This window comes from Choloepus didactylus, chromosome 9 (assembly GCF_015220235.1).
Source record: "Choloepus didactylus isolate mChoDid1 chromosome 9, mChoDid1.pri, whole genome shotgun sequence".
In the NCBI taxonomy this organism is placed as follows: domain Eukaryota; kingdom Metazoa; phylum Chordata; class Mammalia; order Pilosa; family Megalonychidae; genus Choloepus; species Choloepus didactylus.
In genome coordinates this window covers 130,409,459-130,430,752 of record NC_051315.1, presented here as the reverse complement: position 1 = coordinate 130,430,752, position 21,294 = coordinate 130,409,459, and the positions used below count along the sequence as shown (strand labels likewise).

General features: G+C 46.4%; 1 protein-coding gene across 5 annotated transcripts in view; it reads left to right on the top strand.

Moving 5' to 3' along the window:
* The window catches only part of COL6A3 (collagen type VI alpha 3 chain), an 87,271-nt gene that overhangs the window by 41,405 nt on the left and 24,572 nt on the right, over window positions 1-21,294 (top strand). For all 5 annotated transcript variants that reach the window (XM_037849571.1, XM_037849570.1, XM_037849569.1 and 2 more), the window contains 21 exons: window positions 1,154-1,753; window positions 2,395-2,732; window positions 3,467-3,545; window positions 4,449-4,594; window positions 5,920-6,012; window positions 6,533-6,586; window positions 7,484-7,555; window positions 8,311-8,337; window positions 8,528-8,572; window positions 8,691-8,744; window positions 9,201-9,263; window positions 9,912-9,977; window positions 10,438-10,491; window positions 12,774-12,809; window positions 13,411-13,473; window positions 14,183-14,245; window positions 15,577-15,639; window positions 17,313-17,375; window positions 19,228-19,278; window positions 19,514-19,549; window positions 20,033-20,095. In XM_037849571.1, coding sequence (XP_037705499.1) covers window positions 1,154-1,753; window positions 2,395-2,732; window positions 3,467-3,545; window positions 4,449-4,594; window positions 5,920-6,012; window positions 6,533-6,586; window positions 7,484-7,555; window positions 8,311-8,337; window positions 8,528-8,572; window positions 8,691-8,744; window positions 9,201-9,263; window positions 9,912-9,977; window positions 10,438-10,491; window positions 12,774-12,809; window positions 13,411-13,473; window positions 14,183-14,245; window positions 15,577-15,639; window positions 17,313-17,375; window positions 19,228-19,278; window positions 19,514-19,549; window positions 20,033-20,095 — 2,129 coding nt within the window. The remainder of the gene's footprint in view (window positions 1-1,153; window positions 1,754-2,394; window positions 2,733-3,466; window positions 3,546-4,448; window positions 4,595-5,919; window positions 6,013-6,532; window positions 6,587-7,483; window positions 7,556-8,310; window positions 8,338-8,527; window positions 8,573-8,690; window positions 8,745-9,200; window positions 9,264-9,911; window positions 9,978-10,437; window positions 10,492-12,773; window positions 12,810-13,410; window positions 13,474-14,182; window positions 14,246-15,576; window positions 15,640-17,312; window positions 17,376-19,227; window positions 19,279-19,513; window positions 19,550-20,032; window positions 20,096-21,294) is intronic.

Here is a 21,294-nt window from a genome sequence, read left to right as displayed (position 1 = left end):
GGGCTGGTTTTCCGGGGAGGATCTGTGTCTCTGTGTTCCTGCTTGGCTCTTTCACTGTGTCCTTCCGGCATGGCTGTGGCACCCCTCATACTGTCTCCTGACCCCCCCCCCTCCCCACCGCTCCTGTCTTGATTGCTTGATTATAATTAGGAAATTATCCCCAAGTGCTGCTGATGTTCAGCAGGCTGCCACAAACCTGGCATACAATTTTCAAAGGTTTGTAGGACTCCTTCCCTTTTTCCAACCTTTTTCTCCCAGCTCTTCCTTGCCCACCACCCCCTACTCCTGCTGGAGAGCCTCATTTTAAAAAATTAATTAATTTTATTGTGGTAAGATATATAACATAAAATTTACCATTTTAAACATTTTAAGTGTACCGTACAATGGCATTGGTTGCATTTACGATGTTGTGCTACCATCCTCACCATCTGTTACCGGGACTTATTTTATCACCCCAAATGGACCCATTAAGCAATAACTCCCCATTCCCCTTTCCATATGTCCCCTGGTAACCTGGTAGGCTTTAATCTACTTTCTATCTCTATGAAGTTGCTTATTCTAGATATTTCACGTAAGTAGAATCATACAATATTTATCCTTTTGTGTCTGGCTTCTTTCATTCCGCATGATGTTTTCAAAGTTCATCCCCATTGTCATGTGTATCAGAACTTCATTACTTTTTACAGCTGAATAATACTCCATTGTAAGAGTAGACCATATTTTGTTTATTCATCCATCTGTTGGTGGACACTTGGGTTGTTTCTAACTTTTGGCTGTGACTCCCATTTATATTTGACTGAACAGAAATAGCTTAGTGGCCTTTCCTGAAACACCCAAGACCACAGATGGTCAATTCAGGCCCCTGTTGAATTCTTGGCATAATTCCAATTTGCGCGGGATACCCAGGGCTCAGTTTCTCTGAGTTCTTGTGTTTTCTTTCCTTTTTGCTTTGATGAGTCATCATTTATCTTTTTGTTTGTGGCATTTTTTTTTTGAGGGCTGTGAATTAGGGAACTAGGGAAGTATGGAAAAGAGCCAAGGTTTCGCTGTGAATAAGCTATAGCAAAGTCTCATTTCAATTGACCTTTTTGTATATTTTTGTTCCTGGTACGGAAACTGAATTTCTCCTCATTTTCATGTTAATCATTTTTAGAGAAAAAGAAAGCAGACATTGTGTTCCTGTTGGATGGCTCCATCAATTTCAGGAGGGACAATTTCCAAGAAGTGCTCCGTTTTGTGTCCGGAATTGTAGACACGGTTTACGAAGCAGGGGACTCCATCCAAGTGGGGCTGGTCCAGTACAACACGGACCCCACCGACGAATTCTTCCTCAAGGACTTCACCACCAAGCGGGAGATTATAGACGCCATCAACAAAGTGGTCTACAAAGGGGGGCGACATGCCAACACCAAGGTGGGCCTCCAGCACCTGCGGCTCAATCACTTCGTGCCCGAGGCAGGCAGCCGGCTGGATCAGAGGGTGCCTCAGATCGCCTTCGTGATCACGGGAGGGAAGTCGGTCGAGGACGCCCAGGAGATGAGCCTGGCGCTCACCCAGAGAGGTGTCAAGGTGTTCGCGGTTGGCGTGAGAAACATTGACTCAGAGGAGGTTGGGAAGATGGCGTCCAACAGCGCTACGGCGTTCCGCGTGGGGAATGTCCAGGAGCTGTCGGAATTGAGCGAGCAAGTGTTGGAAACTTTGCACGATGCGATGCATGAGACTTTATGCCCTGGTGTGACTGATGTTTCTAAAGGTAATCCCCTTGTGTGCTTATTTTCAATCCTGTGCTTTTGATAGTTGATCCTCATTTTGATATGGATCCCCACTGCTGGCTCTTTGATTCCTTAAGCAGTTGATTGCTTCTGATAGTTAGCTGTATCCATGTGGGTTGGTTCCTAGTGACCACCTAAGTCACTTGTTGGATGTTCTTGCAGGATAAGCATGAACAGCTTATCTTTTTTTGCCCTTATGACACTTAGTTTTTTCCTATCCCCTCCATTCAGATTTATTAATCCCTCTTTCTGTTTATAGGTTTGTTAGATCCATTGCTTGAGATCAGAGCATTTCAGGTCTCATGTGTGTTTAATTTCAAGTGCAAAGTTGGGATGCATCTAAAAAAGCAACTGAATATTATCATACCAAAATTAATGAACATGACGAAAAAGCAACCTTGTATTAAAAGACCTACACTTTTGTTCCCTGACATTAGCATCATTTTTCCTTCTGAAAGAAGCAGATTTAGTTGCTTCTCAAAGATTGTATTTGGAAGCCCTCATTTCATCCATGAGCATGATGTCCCAGTCTATGCCTTGGGGTTGTACTTGCCACGGGTGTAAGTAGAACTGGTCTCTGCAGCTTGTATTACAGCTCATTGCTTGTGTTTCTCCTTTTCAGTCTGTAATCTGGATGTGATTCTGGGATTTGATGGTTCGACAAACCAGAATGTATTTGTGAGCCAGAAAGGGCTTGAGTCCAGGGTGGATGACATCTTGAATAGAATCAGCCAGATGCAGAGGATTAGCTGCACTGGCAGCCAGGCACCCACCGTGCGGGTGTCGATCGCGGCCAACACTCCCACTGGGCCCGTGGAGGCCTTTGACTTTGATGAGTACCGGCCAGAGCTGTTTGAGAAATTCCGGAACATGCGCAACCAGCACCCCTACGTCCTCACTGCGGACACGCTGAAGGTCTACCAGAACAAGTTCAGGCAATCCTCGCCCAACAGCGTGAAGGTGAGAGGGGCTCCTCGTGCTTCAGGTGCTTTCTGGGAAGTTTCTGGATTTGTCATAGTAATTAGGAATACCTTGATGTCTGGAAGTGCTTCCCCCAGATTATTCTTATATAAATGCTCTTCATGGTTGACCAGGTTGATGACATGTATACGCAAAAGTCCTTTACTTACTAAGTGGTCATAACAGCCCGAAGTGTAATATCTCTCCCATTTTGTTGGTTTTACCTAAGCTCTAAATAGAATAAAAGTATCCTGAAAATTAGTAAGTAAGCTTGATTGAGTTGAGTTTGAGATTAATTCATGTCTAAATATAGTTTTATAAATTAAATGTTATGTTCCTGTTTATATCTCTCTCTCTGGGTGCGTGTATGTGTGTGTTCACACTCACATGCATACATATTGTATACAGACACACATATGATTTTCAGAAATTACAACACATAAACACGAGAATGAGATAAACTGCTTTTATCGTCAATGTTGGCTTTGTTTTTACTGTCAATGTTGATTTTGTTTTTTTAGTAGATCAAGCACCAACACATACACATTTATTTTATACCTCATTTATTGCATCATATCAAATAGCCCTGAACATGGGAAAATCATTTCTCAACCTTGGTCCTCAGTTTCCTGTAAAATGAGGATTTGATGAGATAATCTCAGTTCCCCTACAATGATCCATGACATTATTTCTTCTTAATATGGACTAGGGTTTGACCTAACTTTTATTTGCAGGTGGTCATTCATCTTACCGATGGGGTGGATGGAGATATGGCCAATTTACAAAGAGCGTCTGAGGAGCTCCGCCAAGAAGGTATGCATGCTCTGTGGCTTTCTATATGTGAGCAACAGACCTGGGGAGGCAGGGGGCACATCTCTGCTGGAGAGAAAGGACGCCACCGACAGTCCTCCAAGGGCAGGGCTTCAGGTGAAGGCCCCTCCACCCGGTGTCCTCGCCCTGCCTTGCCCGTGGGTGCTGTGTCAGTGCTGATCCCAGGCTTCTCACGTACCAGGCACAGCTTTATTCCACGTCCCGGGCACAAGCCCCACAGGGCTCAGACTCGTCCAGAGGGTAGCACAGCTGGAAATTGCAATTCATTTAGCTCTCTCATATAGACCAGGAATTATTCTACTGGCCAAAATATTGCTGTATTTTCTGTTTGCAGTCTCTACAGCTCAGCAATGCCAAATATGGAAAGAAAATACAGTTAAATTATATAAAATAAATAATGCAAGCATGCACGCCTTTGATCAGATGTAATGTTTGACTGCTGTTTGCTTGGAATTCGGTAGCATTGGCCAACAAAAGTGGTGGCCAACACCAAAGGTTTGAGGAGAATTTGTGGAAGTATAAATTATCGTAAGAGCATTATATTTATTAGCTTACTTTCCCTGAGCAGTGGAGATGAGACGGCCATTATTTGCTTTTGGAGGTGTAATGTTTCAATTCCTTCCACAGCATACCCACGCTGTGTGTGAGCTGAGCATGAGAATGAATGCACAAATACACTTCATGGGTGTCACTTGCTGCATTTATGATAGTAAATTTAGTTATTGACATATCTGAAACAGCCACTCAGCAGAGTCCAAAGTTTCAGAATTTTAGCTCTTCAAAGTCACCAATAGGTTTGATTAAAGTGAATAAAGAAAGTCCAGAAAAAAGCCATTATGGCTCTCAGGTGCTGAGGGAGCCTATTAAATGTACCTGTCCTCACAGGTGTCCAAGCGCTGATCTTCGTGGGCCTGGAGCGTGTGGCCAACTTGGAGAGGGTGATGCAGCTGGAGTTCGGACGAGGGTTCACGTACAACAGGCCCCTGAGTCTTAATTTGCTGGATTTAGATTACGAACTAGCAGAGCAACTTGTAAGTCTTTCATGTTCTTACGTTCAGATACCACACTCATTTGGTATTTCAAGATACTGAAGTCATTTATCACCAGACGGATGGGGTAGGAGTTTCTGGGTGGGTAATTTTAATTCATTTAATTCATTGGGATCTGCCTAATTGCCACATGGAGATGTCAAACAGCTAGAAAGACAGTTCGCTGGAAAATAAGTTGCTATTATAGCCTTTCGTAGTTGCCCTTTTAATAGCTTTTCATTCATAAGATTGCTGGGAATGCAAAGCATTGTGATGGCCATCCTCAAACAGGAAACAGTGTGCCCGGTGTTGGAATGTTCGGGAAGAGGAAGACCACTTCTGGGTGGGGAAGCACTTTATTGCCTTGTTCTTTAGTTTCCTGTGAAGCAATGGAGCCCCTCTGAGGCTTCCTAATTCCCACTGAGTACAGCTTCTCTCAGGTGGAGGAACAGCTCCTAAGGGTGGGCAAAGTCAGGACAGAGGTCAGGGGTTTTGGAATGGGGTTGGGTTTTTATGGGTAGGGTGAGGCTGTGTCTTGGATTCAGAGATCCTCTGGTGGTGGCAACAGTGGATTGTGGTTTTGTGAATGGAATGAATTGACTCTACCCCTTCCTTCTCTCCATCCTTCTTCCCAGGCTGGACTTAGGACTTTTCTTTCATTCTTTTTTTTTTTTTTTTTAAATTGGGTGAAAAGAAGTGATTTAATGAATAATCTGGGACATAGGAGAAAGTGAAAGCTGTAGGAAGCTCATTGCAAGAAAAAACATTTGGCAACCGCCAGTTTAGCAGATGGAAACATTTTGAGTGTGTGCTTACCCACGTAAGATCAGGGTCTGGGATGGGCAGGGAAGGTCAAAGGTGTCTGATGGGTGTTAGAGGCACAAGTGACCCAGAGTTTGTGTTTTGTGTGACTAAGAGGCTGTTCCAGAGGACTCCGCTAGGCTGGTGCCATTTTCTGTGACCCTGACCGTGGTTCTGAGGAAGAGCATGCTGTGTATCTGTATTTTGGAACTGCCTTCAGTCCTGACCATTTGAAATTTGTTTGTTAGGTTTTGCTCTTTACTGCTTAAAAATACGTAAGTTCTACTTAATACTTGAAACATGAATGTATGTTGGAAAGTTCTAGAAATAAGGCCGAGACCCCCTCCCCCTAGCCGCCAAGAGCTGAACCCTCAGCCTAAGCCAGTCCTTGATTTAATGCCTCCAGGAGTGACTTCATCTGTCCCTGTGAAAACCAATTTGCATCAGATTTTACCCCTCACAGCATATTTATGCTTTTTTTCCTAGGCATTTCCTGAGACTTGAACTGTTTTTTCTCATTTTGGTAGGACAACATCGCCGAGAAGGCTTGCTGTGGGGTTCCCTGCAAGTGCTCAGGACAGAGGGGAGACCGGGGGCTCATCGGCAACATCGGGCCAAAGGTACTGTCCCTTTTGTACCTGATGCCAACATTGTTGGGGTGGTTTCTCCAACACCGTGGCCAGAAGATGGATAAGGTTGGAGAAAGAATATTCCCGTTTGGTGGAATGGGAGACCTGAGGACCAGAACCTCACTGCTCCGAGGCAGGTCCCACTGTCTGCTGTGTACCCCCTTTCCATGGGATGTGTACCCCTTCCTTTAACACAGAGGTTCTTCATTTCCTCACATGACGCTAAAACAGCAGGTGTCGTACACTGGCAACCTCCATGCCCGAGGCCGGGCTCCATCCACAGTGTTTGCCTGAGTTGGTGGGAAGCTCCGACAGTCTTTCCTGGTAGAGAAAGCATTAGATGGAAAGAATCAAAACACTGAAGTAGTGCGTGGGAAACTGTGAAGTTCTAGGAAACAAAGCCATGATAAATTTTAGCACTACTTTACCAAATGAAGGGGAGCATGGAGATATTTAAATATAGAACAAAGAAGATGACAGTGTTTAATGAAGGAATTTCATTTGCATTTAGGGCATTTCTGGAGAAGACGGCTACCGAGGCTACCCTGGTGATGAGGGTGGACCGGTAAGTACAAGCTGTTTCGCTTATTAACTTTCTGTTCCCTCCTTGTCCTTCATATGTTGGGACTAAATTGTAGAATTCATAATCTGTTCAGTTTGCATTGATTTTCCCATTGGGAGAAATATTAATTTCCAACATCCCTAATTTTGCTCAGATTTCTACATTATGGAAAATAGTACGATAATCAGCGTGACAAATATGAATATAAGGTGCAGGGTTTTTTTGCTATTCGTTTCCAGAGGTAGAGATTAATGGTTTCTAAGACAGAGAGCCCTTCATTATGTCACATACCCAGAGTCTCTGCTAAATGAAGACTTCCAAGCAGGAGTGGGAGTGAGCTGAAGCTGGGGGTGGGGGTGGGGAGGTGGGGGGCAGGAGTACAGAGTACAGAGGGTATGACCTTCAGGAGACTGGATGGGGTCATGGGTGGCCTTGGGGTCAGTTGAGAGTGGTAGGGTTAGACACTAGCAGCAGATCCCAGTGCCTGGGACAGACCTGAGAGATGGTCTTGAGACATAAGATAAAGGTCAGCCCTGGGGTGGGGGTCAAGGGACTCCCAGGAGTTAGGTGAGGTTGGCAGTGCCCCAATGTCTGTGCCTGGTGTAGGGACTGGTTCTGGGCCCCGCTGGAAAGCTGGGGAAACCAGGGACCATGCCGAGGCCCCTCAGGCCCATGCCCTCCCCACACCCCAGGTTCAAGGCCAGGTCTAGCGTGGGGGCTGCTGTCACAGGCCTGGGGTGGGCAGGGGCCCTGAGAGGCGCCGCCTGGCCCATCGGCTGATCATGTTCCGTGCCAGGGACTCTGCTCTCTGTCACGTGCCTCTCGCAGCGATGCAGACTGTCAGTGGAGCGCGTGTAACGAGCAGCTCCACCTTGCCAACGCCTTTGTTTCTCACGACAGGGTGAACGAGGCCCTCCTGGCGTGAACGGCACTCAAGGTTTCCAGGGCTGCCCCGGCCAGAGAGGGACCAAGGTACCCGGGGGTACGGGCTACCCTGAGTTTGGGGAGGGGCCCGCAGCATCCTGCCCCGGGGGCGGTGCCAGAGGCCTGTGTGGGTCCTGGGAGGGGAGCGCTGCCCACTGGCTGCTGTGACCCCAGCCTTCGGCTCCCGGCGGCCGCTTCTCGGAAGGCACCTCGGGGACAGGCTGGTTCAGCTGCAAGGCCCACAGCTGGAAGGGAGCCTGGGAGCGGACGAGGAGTTTTCTGTGGAAGCGTGAAGTGGCCAGGGAATGCTCACGAGGAGAGAATTTGGGGCCAGGGCGGAGAGGGAGCCTACGAGGAGTAGGTGGAAAGCTTTGGGAGGTTCTTTGATAGGAAACGCTTGGATTCAAGAGCTGAAGCACTTTGCCTGCCTTTGTTTGCTGATGCAAATGAAAGCAGATGCTGAAAGGAAGGTCCATCATGACGCAAGTCATGAAGTCGACAGAACCCACCTTTGTTGGCCTTTGGAGCCTCTTTCCCTGGCTTGTAGGGCCCACCTCTCATGCCCTTTCTCCCCTCTGGGATGTCCAGGGAGCCCAGACCACCTGAGTGCTCAGTTCCAGGCAATTTAGACGGGGAGAGAGGGAGCCAGGCAGATGCATTTCTAATACTGAAGTGTTGACGTTTCAGACACGATGGCAATAAAATTGGGGCTGGAGGGGGGAAAAGGCCTTGTCCTCGTCTGCCCCTGAGTGGTAGCCCTGCAGAAAGGGAGCTGATGGCTTCCCCTTTCCTGTTCTTTCCAGGGCTCTCGCGGATTCCCAGGAGAGAAGGTATTCAAGTCTTCCTTCCTTCCTTCCTTCCTCCCTCCCTCCCTCCCTTCCTTCCTTCCTTCCTCCCTCCTGTCCTCCCTCCCTCCCTCCCCTTTCCTCCCTCCCTCTCCCCCTTCTCTCTCTTTCTTTTTAATGCAATATTTGCTGGAATGTTTTTCTGTGCTCATCTGTGTGTCTTCCTCCCCCACAGGGTGAATTAGGAGAAATCGGGCTGGACGGTCTTGACGGTGAAGATGTAAGCAATTTTCACTCTTGGTCCAAACTGCTTTGAGTTCTGATTTTTCCAGTGACCAACCCCTGAGTCCCCTGTGGCAGTTGTGCCAGGAGTAAGATTTTGTCATTGGTCTTGGCAGGGAGACAAAGGATTGGCTGGTTCTTCTGGAGAGAAAGGAAGTCCTGGAAGACGGGTAGGTGTTTTTCCAGTGTTACTACTATGGAAAAAAAATAAACATTCATTTTAAGGACTGTCTGATTCCTTTATTCCTGTGTATTAAGCCCACTTCCTCCAGGCAGCCTTCCCTGACTGTCACCCTGTCCCAACCCCCAGCATCCCCTAGTCCCGGGTCAGCTTAGAATCATTACATTTTCTTGTTTAGATGGTACATCCCATAGGGCAGGGACTGAGGTTGTTTCACTATAAATAAATCCCAGAGGCTGGTACAGAGTGGGATGTCAGTAAATATTTGTGGGTTGACTAGTAAGTCAGAAATATCTGGAACTGATTTTATCATCATGGCAAGTGAGTAAATGGTATACAAAATTATGTTTAAGATTTATGAATTGAAGAACATGATTTTGAGAGTGAAATGCAAATTTGAAACCATAGCTAATCTCTGGCCTCCTCACCTTTTGTTCTTTATTAGGGTGACAAAGGACCCAAAGGAGACAGAGGAGAAAGGGGAGACGTTGGAATCCGAGGCGACCCTGTAAGGACCATCTCCTTATCAACAATCTTAGACTTGCCTCAGTGGGGGAGGGGAGGGCTGTGGGGAGCAAGGGGGAGCAAAGGAAATATTTTACTTTTGAAATTGCTTGAAACTTGTCGGTAAATGTGTGGTCCATCTTCTTCTGCAATCTCGGGATTGCTAGGGATGAACTCATTCTCCAGCTGCCAAGATGAGTGTTTGCAGGGTCTATTGTATGTAGACCTAAAATGCTTCTCCAAAATGTGATCTCAGCACACTTCAGATCTGCCTTTGGAAAAGAGAAGAGTTTTTTTTTTCCGTCCATGGCTCTGTAAAACTTTCAAGTTAGGGACCATCACGGGCAGCCTCGTTTCCTCCAGGCCATTCCATGCCTATGGCTCAGGACAAGGCAAGAGGGAGCCATTGCCCAGGGTTGGCAGCAGAGGGGTCCTCTTCCTGGAAAAGATGGACCAGTGTCCCCCGTTTGGGGCTCTGAGTGGTTTGCTGACCCTGTGTCGAGTTGGATGGCTGTTATCCAGATGGATGCGGCTGGAGGGCTGTCCCCTGGGAGCCCTATGTTTGTATGGTCACGCTGACCACCCAGTGCAGGCGGTGGCAGCTTTCCTGGCACAGGTGGCTCATTTCCCTGATCTGTGTTCTTGATTTCAGGGTGAGTCGGGACGGGACAGCCAGCAAAGAGGACCCAAAGGAGAAGCCGGGGAAATTGGCCCCATGGTGAGTTCTCCCTTGTTCCGAGAATCGCCTGTGTGGAGGGGCAAAGAAACAAAACCCGTGTTGGCTTATCGTCACTCAGAGAGGCCATGGAACTGGCCTTGACCCCTGTCGAGTAACACAAGGTTGGGGGCACAGGGCTTCAGTGAAGCGGGTCTGGGTGTGGGCGTGAGGGACGTCTCCAACGGGGACCAAAGCTGTCGCTACCAAATGGGGCCACCTTCTCGGCAGAGTGTGAGGCCTTAGATATTTACAGCGAATGCCTGTCGAGCCAAAGGCGTGTCAGGGTGTGAGTGTGCTGAAAACGGGAGCATCCCCACGTGACAGGCTCTGGATGCTGATTCTGATGTGACCTCTCTTTGCATGTTGGTCAATTTCCGGTAGCGTCTATGCAATATCCCAGATTAAGACATTCTTTTCTGTGGATGAGAATTTTAACGTCAATTTTTTCCCCTCACATCAGGGTCTCCCTGGGAGAGATGGAGTATCTGGAGGCCCTGGAGAAGCTGGGAAGGATGTGAGTGCCTTTTTGGGTGTTGGGGGGCTCTCAGGTGGAATCAGCAAGAACCCCATAAATCTGCCAGGGTGGCTCAGCAACTCTGAATGTAGGGAACTTAATGGCATTTCTGAACCATTGTCACCTGTATCTTGCTACTTGTATAAATTTTTTATTCTTGTAATTTACCCTGTTTTCCATTCCTTCTCCCTCCCCCAATCCTGTTCTGCAAAAAAAACAGAACGAAATGATTTTTAAACATAACATCTTTGCTGCTTTCGAATGTTTGGCTAGGTTTTATTCCACTAAATGTTTTCAAAATCCCAATGGAAATACCAGGGGAGTGAGGGCATATGGGGCAAGAAGGCTGGGGGGTTGTATATCTGTGGTCATTTTATAATTGTTCCATTTTTTTTGTGCTATTGAAACTCATTCAATGAAACTAGATTCACTTTTCTAGTTTATTGCATGTTGAAATTGCTTTTTCAAGACATTTTGGAAATGTCTGTTGCAGACAAGCTCACTGCATGCCTAATCTTTGAGACTTGTTGAAGAAATGCTAAAGCCAAAGTGATGTAAATGATCTTGATGATGCCATTTGGAAGCTTCCAGAACCAGGACACAGAGAACTTGGGCCTGAGGGTGGGGAGGAGATGGAGCCTGCCTGAGGAAGCTGAGGCCTGGGAGTCTGTAAATACTCCGGAAGTTTCAGGATGCTGGTGGATGCCTCGGACAGGTCTCTGCTCTGAAACTAGCCGAGCACAAAAGCAGTCAACTGGGCCTGTTCAGTCAAGAACTGGGAGCTCTGGCCACTTCCCGTGTGGCAGTGGGGTGACTGGGGCATCACCAGCTGTGCAGTCAGAGCGAATGCACTCAGAAGTAATTCCTTTTAAAAGGAATGATATGCCATGGACAGAATTTTCAGAAGAAAGCCTAAATTTTTAAATTTTTAAAATGCGATTCCAAAAGATGTGAGCATTATTTTTGAATAATGATCTTGAGCTGTAAAATGAAAAAAATGAGGAAATACCAATTGTTACCATGAGCTATTTCAACTCAGCTCATGAACCGAGTCAAACCTTGTTTTTGGGGAAATGACTTAAAATATAGTGGTGCATATAACTCGTTTCCATTCTGTGCACAGGGTAGAAATTTGGGCTTGAATTCAGTGCAGTTACGAGCTCTCTGAGCAGGGTGAGGAGGGGGTGTGGCCTTCTACCCCTTCCCTCAGGACCCCAGTGGTCCAGGTTCATGCCAAGATGAAGTCTGACCCTCCCACCGGACTGTGTACTCTTTACATCGTCCTTCGGAGCCTCCACGGGCTCATGAGCCGGGAACTACTGAGCACTGGTAGACTCTGACAGTGCTCCAGGATGTCTCCTTCCGGAGGAGCTGGGGCCAGGCGAGATTTACTCTGCATGGGACGGGGTGCCCCCACTTGTCCACGTGGGATCCATGGAAGGAGGTGGTCACTGCAGTGAAGAACGATGACGTGGTCACCCCAGAAGATCCCTGGGCTGGTCCCTGGGGGGCAGAGAGCCTGGTCCTTGAGTTGCTGCAGAAGAAGGACCCAGCCCCATAATAGAGGCAGCCTGTTACTGTCCTGGAATGGCCAGCTCCTGACCTTGGAAAGACATACCCAGACATTCTCGCATTCCCTCCCCAAACTTTCCACCACGCAGGAAAGAAGCACCGAGTGGGAATTAATGGATTGCTCGTGCAGCGAGCCCACCTTTGTTTGAACTCAGGGTCACCTGTGGAGCACCAAGGAAGATGTTGCCAAGTCATGAGTCCAACCTCAGGACATTGGGTCTTAAGGTTCACATATGTGCATTTTGGATACTTTTCTTAACTGAGTATGTGTTGTATTTGGCCAGGGCAACTTGGAAAGTTTGGAACTCCCATGATAATTATTGGGTTTCCTTCTGACAATGGTTAGGAAAATGGAAGAAAAATAGGTTTGACATTCTTGTTTCACATTCCTTTTTTGAAATCGGGTGGGATTGCACAGCCAGGAGAAATCGTCATTTTGCTTGGCAGGTCTGAAATCATTCTCGCATCTTTCATTTGGGTGATCGCAGAGGCAGCGTGGGGGCCAGGATTCTCCAGGGACTGAGGGCAGGAGGGGTATGGGTGCCTTCTCATGCGGGTGTCTGCAGGCTGACGAGCCACACAGTGGGCGCTCGGCTCAGGTCCTCTGAGCAGGTGTACAGGCGCGCAGGTGAAGCTGCAGAAACCAGCACCCCACCCTTGGCCCCCAGGGCCCCATCTCCCCCTCACGGTTTGTGTCACTTCTTCTGCAGGGTGGCTTCGGCCGGAGGGGACCAGCAGGAGCTAAGGTAAGCCTCTAAGGCCAGCACCTCTTCATTGTCATCACATGGAACTTGCTGTGTGTTCACGCGAGGGTGTTATACAGAAAACCCAGGTGCCGTTCGGACCGTACGTGTTAAAACACCCTCTCCTTAGGCTATCGAGGTTCTCGTAGCTCAGACAGCAGCCACCACCTTTTCTACCATCTTTGCCAATTTAACTTGTTCTCCATAGACTTGGGAAAATGGTTAAAGGCAGGCACGAGGGGAGAACTGGGGCACATTGCTTGAGGATGCAGGGTCCTGGGCAGGTGTCTCATCAACACCAAGTCACAACCTCTTGGCAACTCCATCTTCCCACCCGTGGAAGAGAGGATTGGGGCTAAAATATCCGTAAAGCCGTCCTAAAAAAAAAGGTGATGCCAAAGTGGGAAGCAAATGTCAGAGCACAAAGTAATGACTGGTTCCATGCTCTCAAATGTCTCCCCTGAGGGAGTTGTGTCGATCACCTGTCCCCACCTCTCCGAGCTTCCTTTCACCTGTTTCCCTGGTCCAGAAACGGTTGTAGCACCAAGAGCTGATGGTGATATGAAGCCTGCTGACCCCTCCCTGCACCTTCTCTCGCTTCCAGGGCAACAGAGGAAATCCAGGCCAGCCGGGCTTTGTGGGAGAACAGGGGACCAGGGGGTCACAGGTCAGTACCCCTGTGCGCTTGCATGCCTTGGGATATTTTCCAGGTGATGTCGTGCGTTTTTTAAAAATTGATATGAAATTCACAGAGCATACAGTGAGCTGTTTTAAAGTGGACGGTACAGTGGTATTTAGTGCATGTGATGCAGCTGCCACCTCTATCTAGTCCCAAAGCTGACCTCCTACCCACTAAGCAGTCACTCTCCCTCCCTCTCCCACTAGCCTTTGGTTTTCTGTCTCTCTGGGTTTACATTTTCTGGATATTTCATGTAAATGGAATTGTACATGCATTTCCTTCTGTGTTTAGCTTGTTTTTCCTGGTGTAATGTTTCTGAAGTTCATCTATGTTGTATGTTGTAGCATTTATCAGAATTTCCTTCCTTCTTACAGCTGACTAATATTCCATTGCAGGATACCCCACTTTCTGTTTATCTGTTCCTCTGTCGATGGACGTTTGGCTTGTTTTCACCTCTGACTATTGTGAATAATGCCGCTATGCACATTTGTGTACAAGGACTTGGTTGAACTCCTGTTCCCTGTATTTTTGTAAACTAACTTTCCCGTTCACGGCGTGGACTGAGGCGGTGGGTCCTGCAGCGGGGAGAGCGGGGACGTGCTCCTGCTGTCCTCCGTGGATGGCAGAAGCGAGGCTTTGCGCTCTGTGGACGCGTCTCGCCCGAGCACAGCTCTGATGTCGCCTCTTCCCTCTCCAGGGCGCCCCCGGCCCCACGGGTCCTCCAGGGCTGATTGGTGAGCAAGGCATCCCCGGGCCTCGGGTGAGTCCCCCTCCTCCGCCCGCACCTCTGAGCTAAACAGACCGGCACGTGGCCCGAGGGGCGGAGGGTCCCGGATGACCTTACTGTGGGCAGACCGTCCCCGTGGCCCTGCTCTTTGGTGACACGGACCCTGGGTCCAACCTCAGTCTCACGGTGTTTTGCTAACAGACCCCGATTCTTGGTTTTCTGGGGACTTTGAAGTCTCAGTTTTGCTCCCTCCAAATGTAGGTCAGCGGGGGGTAAGCAGGGAAGGAAGTGCCTCCTATCAGAAGTCTTAGGATGGAACCATGCAAGGCCTCGTTATAGCTACTAAAATTCTTAGATTATGCTGAGGTATGTCATAACTGGCCCTAGAGATAGCCCTGGGGTTAGGTGTTTTGTGTAGGGTGTTCCTTGTCCTCAAGTTCAGCACTGAAGATGTTCTTTAAGCTTGCCATGACCTCAGACATCAACATATGTCTCAGCAGTTAGCTATGAACAAGCAGAAACATGTCACTGCTGAGCTGGGGATCAGGAGCTGTAGCCTGATGAATTCTGGTTTCTCTCTCATCTGATACGGTATTGAGGGAGCCATCCTATCACTTGTTACAAGAAAATAGTAATGATGAATCAATTGGCAACGATCTGGCCTGTGGCTACATAAATGCACAAAACTATTTTACAATCAGAGCAGAAAGGCTTGCTTAGAAAATCATCCCCATCTTGAGCTGTCATAAATATCCAGTTTTAAAGAGTTTGTTTTTTAAAGCATTTATTTAACTTCTCATTAATCAAGAATTTCAGAATGTTTAGGTCCAAAGCTATTCAAATAGTTAACCAATAGCCCCAGAACCATTTATTAATTTGTACTTTCCCACTGTCTATTCTTTGTGACTTGTTAGGGCCATTTCTGGGCCACAAATGCTGCACAACCCCGTAAGAGTTATTTTCATTCACAGATTGTTTGATCCATTCAGCACATGTTTATTTACCAGTATACATCAGGTGCTTATTGTGAGGGGTAGGAAAGAGAGGGGAAACAAAGTCACATGAACTCTGGGTGCCTGTCATCTAATATCTGCAATATGCCTTGGTTTGTGAAAACCAGTGCCGGGAGGTGATACTAATATTTTAAATCTGCACAGTACCTCACAGGTTTACAAAGCCATGTCCACACGTGTCTGTGTTTGAGTCCATAGCACTTGTGAGGTCCAGGGTGCTGGGGACCTGGAGGGAGGACGGGTGCCTCCCCCAGGGGCTCTGATCTCTATGCAGGGGAAGAGGCAGCCTCCAGAGATGCTTTTTCCAGGTGGTGGAATGTTTCCCTGACAGCCTCTTCCCCTCTCCCCCAGGGAAGCGGAGGCACGGCTGGTGCTCCAGGAGAACGCGGCAGGACTGGCCCCCTGGGAAGAAAGGTTCGTTGAGAAAGGTTGAACTCACTTGCTCAGGACAGGTACCTGCTAGATGCCATGCTTGCTTCTGCCTTCTCCTCACCACTCTCCGCTGGCTTCGTGTCGACACCCCTTCTCCTCACCACTGGCTTTCCCACCCCAGCCTCCCCTGTTGATGCCAGCTCTGCAGCAGGACCAGCTTCCCCACAATGGGGGATGCACGGCTGGGGCTCAGCGGGTCGGCATTCTCATTGCCAGAACATTCCATCAGCTGGTGGATTATCTGATCCACTTGCTGGGATGGCCAGAGCGCCGTCTGGGCCTTCAGAGCTGTCTGGTGGCCTTTAGCCCAGTTTCTGAGTGTGTTGAACACACATTTAAAAAATATTGGCAGTGCACATGAAACAGCCCTGCTGACCATGCTCAGATATCCAAGACACCCAGACTCCAATTATTTTGGATAACAGCAAGTGTGTTGAGAATCTGCTGTTTGTTGAGACAGGAAGCTGCCTGAGAAGCTGCCTTCTATAAAACTACAGTTTTTTTTCATAACAAATCTGAAAAGAGCATATTTCAAATTGTCTTCTTAAGAAGTATGCTTAGCATACAAGGCCTTTTGGAGGTCCCTTTTGGTAAACCATATTGTTTAAGACTAGGGAACGTTTGTAGTAGTGAAAACAACAAACATATGACAAATGCTGCCTTTGATCTTTGTTTAAATATTTCCTCAGCAAAAGAAATGTGTTCATGGGCCCCCAAACCATCTTTTTTTTTTGTTTTAAATTCAGTTTTATTGAGATGCATTCACATACCATACAATCATCCATGATGTACAATCAACTGCTCACAGTACCGTCTTATAGTTGTGCATTCATCACCCCAATCTATTTCTGAACATTTTCCTTACACCAGAAAGAATCAGAATAAGAATAAAAACATAAAAATAAAAAAGAACACCCAAATCATCCCCCCCATCCCACCCTATTTTTCATTTAGTTTTTGTCCCCATTTTTCTACTCATCCATCCATATAGATAAAGGGAGTGCAATCCACAAGGTTTTCACAATCACACTGTCACCCCTTGTAAGCTACATTATTATACAATTGTCTTCAGGAGTCCAGACTACTGGGTTGGAGTTTGACAGTTTCAGATATTTACTTCTAGCTATTTCAATACATTAAAACCTAAAAGATGTTATCTATATAGTGTGTAAGATTGTCCACCAGAGTGACTTCTCAACTCCATTTGAAATCTCTCAGCCACTGAAGCTTTATTTCATTTCATTTTGCATCCTCCTTTTGGTCGAGAAGATGTTCTCAGTCCCATGATGCCAGGTTCAGATTCATCCCCGGAGTCATCCAAACCATCCTTTTGCCTCGGTGATGTTGAGGGTTTAATCGCTGATTTCAGTGCCCACCATTTCATGCCCTCTTTCCCCCATTCTCTCTTCCCCTTCAGCCAGTGTCCTAGCCATGCTGATGCAAAGAACAAACACAAAATTTCCTAGATTCTTTTCCAGGAGTCACACATGAATGTTGATATTTTAAAACTCATTCTACCAAACCCTAAAAGGGGAGCCTTGGTGGCTCGAGGCAGCCCTGCCAGTGACCTCACCTCGGATGGAAGCAGCACTTGAAATCACATTTTAAATGGGTCTTAGACCCCCGGTTCTCTCAGCCCTGCTTCTCTTGTCTAGGGTGATCCTGGATTACCAGGACCAAAAGGAGGAGCCGGGAGCGGCGGCCCCCGTGGGGAGACGGTAAGATCACAGTGTGTTCTGGGACCAGGTAGTCTCTGACTCTTTGCTGAAAGATTCAAGAAGTGAGGAGATGGGACCCCTCTCTGGGCCAGCTTTTTGTCCTTGCAAATTGGGGTTGTTGTTGTTTTAATGCAACTGTGTTTATTAGAACAAAAACATATGCACAGTGTCCAAAATTAAAATTATTTCATATTGCATGTAAATTTTACCTTCATTAGGTTTTTTAATGCCTTTATAGTCTATACTTTAAATAATTTGCACATTTGTAAACAAATCTTAGATTACCAAAGGTGCAATGGATTTGTTAGATACTGAACGTCAAAATTCAGGGATGGAAACTGATAGCTATATGCTACTGTACTGTACTAAATGTTTCTGTAGAATTCTAAGAAGAGAGAAAAGAGACCTTAAAAATTCACTTTAAATAAGGTAAGTTGCATGAAAAGATTTTTAGTAGCAAATACCACCAATGTTGAGAAGAGAATATTAAAAGCTAGAGGTGACTTGATTTCTGCTGCTTGTACCTATCAAGGATATAATTGAAAAACACTGAGATCTGATGCTTGTAAACAACAAATAAGTTTCATTTCATTGATGGTTCTTTCTTCATCTTCCTGATCAGTGAATGTGGTGATTTACTAAAGCTTCAAGCACTTTCATTTTAGGCCCTGCAACCATTTTTTTTAGCATGGCCCGATGGAGCTTTTTTGAAAAGAAATAAATGTCTTTGGGTTAAAATGGAACTAGATTTGATAAGGTTATACTCTAGAGTGAAACAATTTCTTTTGAATGAGACATTCTAGAAATAGAAATTATGACCCTGATAATTCATTTTTAAAAATGTTTTTTAAAAATACTCCAAACAGCTACTAACAATAATTTCACAAAATGCATTTCGATGTAGGAAAAATAAATCCACAGCACATTGGGGATTTGTTCTAGAATGAGTCACCATACCTGTAAACTACATAAATGGATGCGGTTGATTTATCTGTTATAATCCCAAAGTTTAAATACTTTTTCTTGTGTTTGTAACTTTTCTCCAGATAACTGAAGTTTAAAAAAAATTATTTCTGTTACTGTTAATCTCAGAAGCAGAGGGGAGAAAGTCAGATTTTGAAATCTATTCAAACCATTAAAGGAAATGTCTTCCTGCTTCTGTTCATATGTTAAAAACATATGAAGTCCATTTAAAAATGTGAATTAACTAGTTAGCACATTCCATACATGCTTTAGAGATATTAATTATATAAACATACACCATTCTGATTCTTTTGAGATGATTCATGGTGTCCAGTTCTGAGTGCCCCACATGTGAGCGGGATAGAGACAGGTTCGGAAATACCGGAGGAGGGCGTGTGGGGAGGAGAGTGTTCTAGAGGTGATGACATGGAAGGAAGGGAAGGGGCAAGGGGAAGAGGAGGTAAGACCTGGGTTAGGACTCAGGAGGGCTCAAGGGGTCGGTTCCAGTGATCTTATTTGAAGTCAAACACTTAGAGATGCGTAGAGTCAAGGTGGCCTGAAAGATTCCTTCCAAATCTAAGATTCCCTCATTCAAGGAGTATTTGGTTGTACATCAAAGCAATATCTTTACCAAAAGCTAGCAGTAGTTTCTTCATGTATTTAGTGCACCAGCACCGGTTTGCTAAGGGGGTCCTCTAAGCCCACCACGTACAGACAGGTTCCCATCGACACCTGGAGGGTGGGGCAGGAGCAGGGAGTGTTCCTGTGTCTGTACCCTGTTCCCGAAACATTTCAGGGGCTCAAGGACCCCCAGGTTCAGGGCAGCAGAAGGGCAGAGATGTCTGCAGACTGAGGGGTGCCCCATGTAATGCCATCTTTCCATTCTTAGGGTGATGACGGACGAGATGGTGTGGGCAGCGAAGGACGAAAAGGCAAAAAAGTAGGTATCTGCTGAGAGTTCCTGAAGACACACACCCTGTGGCCAGGAGGCTCCAAGGACAGCTTCTCACATGTTGCATTTTGGAAGAATTATTTCTGTGAATTTAATTGTATTGTAGTGATTTTTTTTCCTTTTGATGACTCTACAGATATATTTTTTTCTTCTCAAGATCAATTTATTTTAAATGAATTTAATTTGGAACCATATGCTGAGTCATTTATTTATCTTTTTTTAGGGAGAAAGAGGGTTCCCTGGGTATCCAGGACCAAAGGTAAATATTCCCCTGGTGGTAAAATATTAGCATGTTTTATGATAATTCTGGTATGTCCATAGACTGTGAAAATCAGAATATCTTGGATCTAGGCTTGGGTTTGCAGCTAATTAGCCGATGACCCTAGGAAAGTCTCCCTTCTCACTAAGATCCAGCTCCCTTGTCTGTTAAATGGACATGACAAGACACACTTATGGTGTTCAGGAGGATTAAATGAAATAGCACTGCAATAAAATTATTTTTAAATGTAAAATACTATAATCTCACTGTTATTTTCATTATTGGTTAAATAAAGTAAGGCTGAATCCGGAAATGCCACCAAATATACTAGTAGCCCAGCAGAAAAGTAAACAGAAGTTAACCGTTTGACCACCCCGGTAAAGGTGATCCTGACACCTTCTAGAGCTGCTTGCTGCCCAGAACCCCTTGGCTGGACCTCCCCATTCCAGAGCTTGATGTTCTGCTTCTTGGCTCTCTTCCCAGGGCACCCCCGGTGAGCCAGGGGTAGACGGAGCACCGGGACCCAAAGGGATCAGGGGCCGAAGGGTGAGTGTCCTGCACCTTGGCTGTAGAGGGGATGTGAGAACCGGTGTGGGGTGCAACTAACCGTGGAAGGCGCCACTGCATCCTTGAAGATTGTCTTCCTTGCATCCTGCCAGGAATAGTACCAGGTGGAAGGAAAGGATTCCTAAGGTCCAGGTCAACTCAGAGAAGCATGGAACCAAGTTTCCTTCCAACTGGCAGATTCCCTGCATCAATGAGTGTTTGATTATACATCAAAACAATATCTTTACTAAAAACTATTGGTAATTTCTTAGCATTTTTAGTGTGCTAGTGCCATTTTGCCAAGGGAGTCTTTCAAACCATGCACTTATAGACATGTTCTTACTTTGCACCTGGAAGATAGGGTTGGAGCAGGAAACATTCCTGCTCCAGTACCTTGGTCCAGAAACAGTGTAGATATCCCCAGGCCCTCGTAAGCATTGCGGATGGAACCTTGGTGGCTGTAGTCTCTGGCTGTCCTCCTTCAGCCATGCTCCCCTCACAGGGAGGCCCTGACAGCCCCTTCTGCTAACAATTTTCAGGGTCACTACCCCAAGGTCAACCCCCAGCTTGGTGCCAGCCAGGTTGAAGCCTCGGAGTGGGCCATGTTAGAATTCTGTGCTGTCACCATCAGCCATGCCTACCCAGTGGTGAGGCAATGAGGATTTATGAGGTCCACAAACTGCTCACTAGTGTACCAGGCTCACGGGACAGCCAGCCTGAGACCAGGGGCTCCCCATCCCCCGGCTAATAAGACTCTTCCATAAAGTCCTCTTGGTTCTGGATTAACCTCTCTCATGGATGTTGACTTACTCTACCAAGGTTTTACTGAGTCTTGAATTGTGCTGTAGATGCAGGTAAAAGTTGTGGACAGTTAACTTTAGCCTGAAACACAGTGAAAACAAGCCTCTCAATTATCCTGTTATTTGATCAGCGAAGACAATCAAACTAGATCATTTACTCCTCAGGTAGAGTTTTAAAACATTGAGTTAGTTATCTACATGCCCAGTTGTCTAGTTAATTTCTGGTTACTGATTCTCTTGTGCACCCACAGACCATCTGACTAATGGTTCTTGTAGTGGTTCTTGGCCTGCCAGAGAACATAGCTGCAAGAGATGCACTTCAGCTTTGTCAAGGTCACATGTCCGTAGTCTTGAAGTTTGGAGACATGTGAGCTCCCTTTAAGGCGGGAAATCACTCAT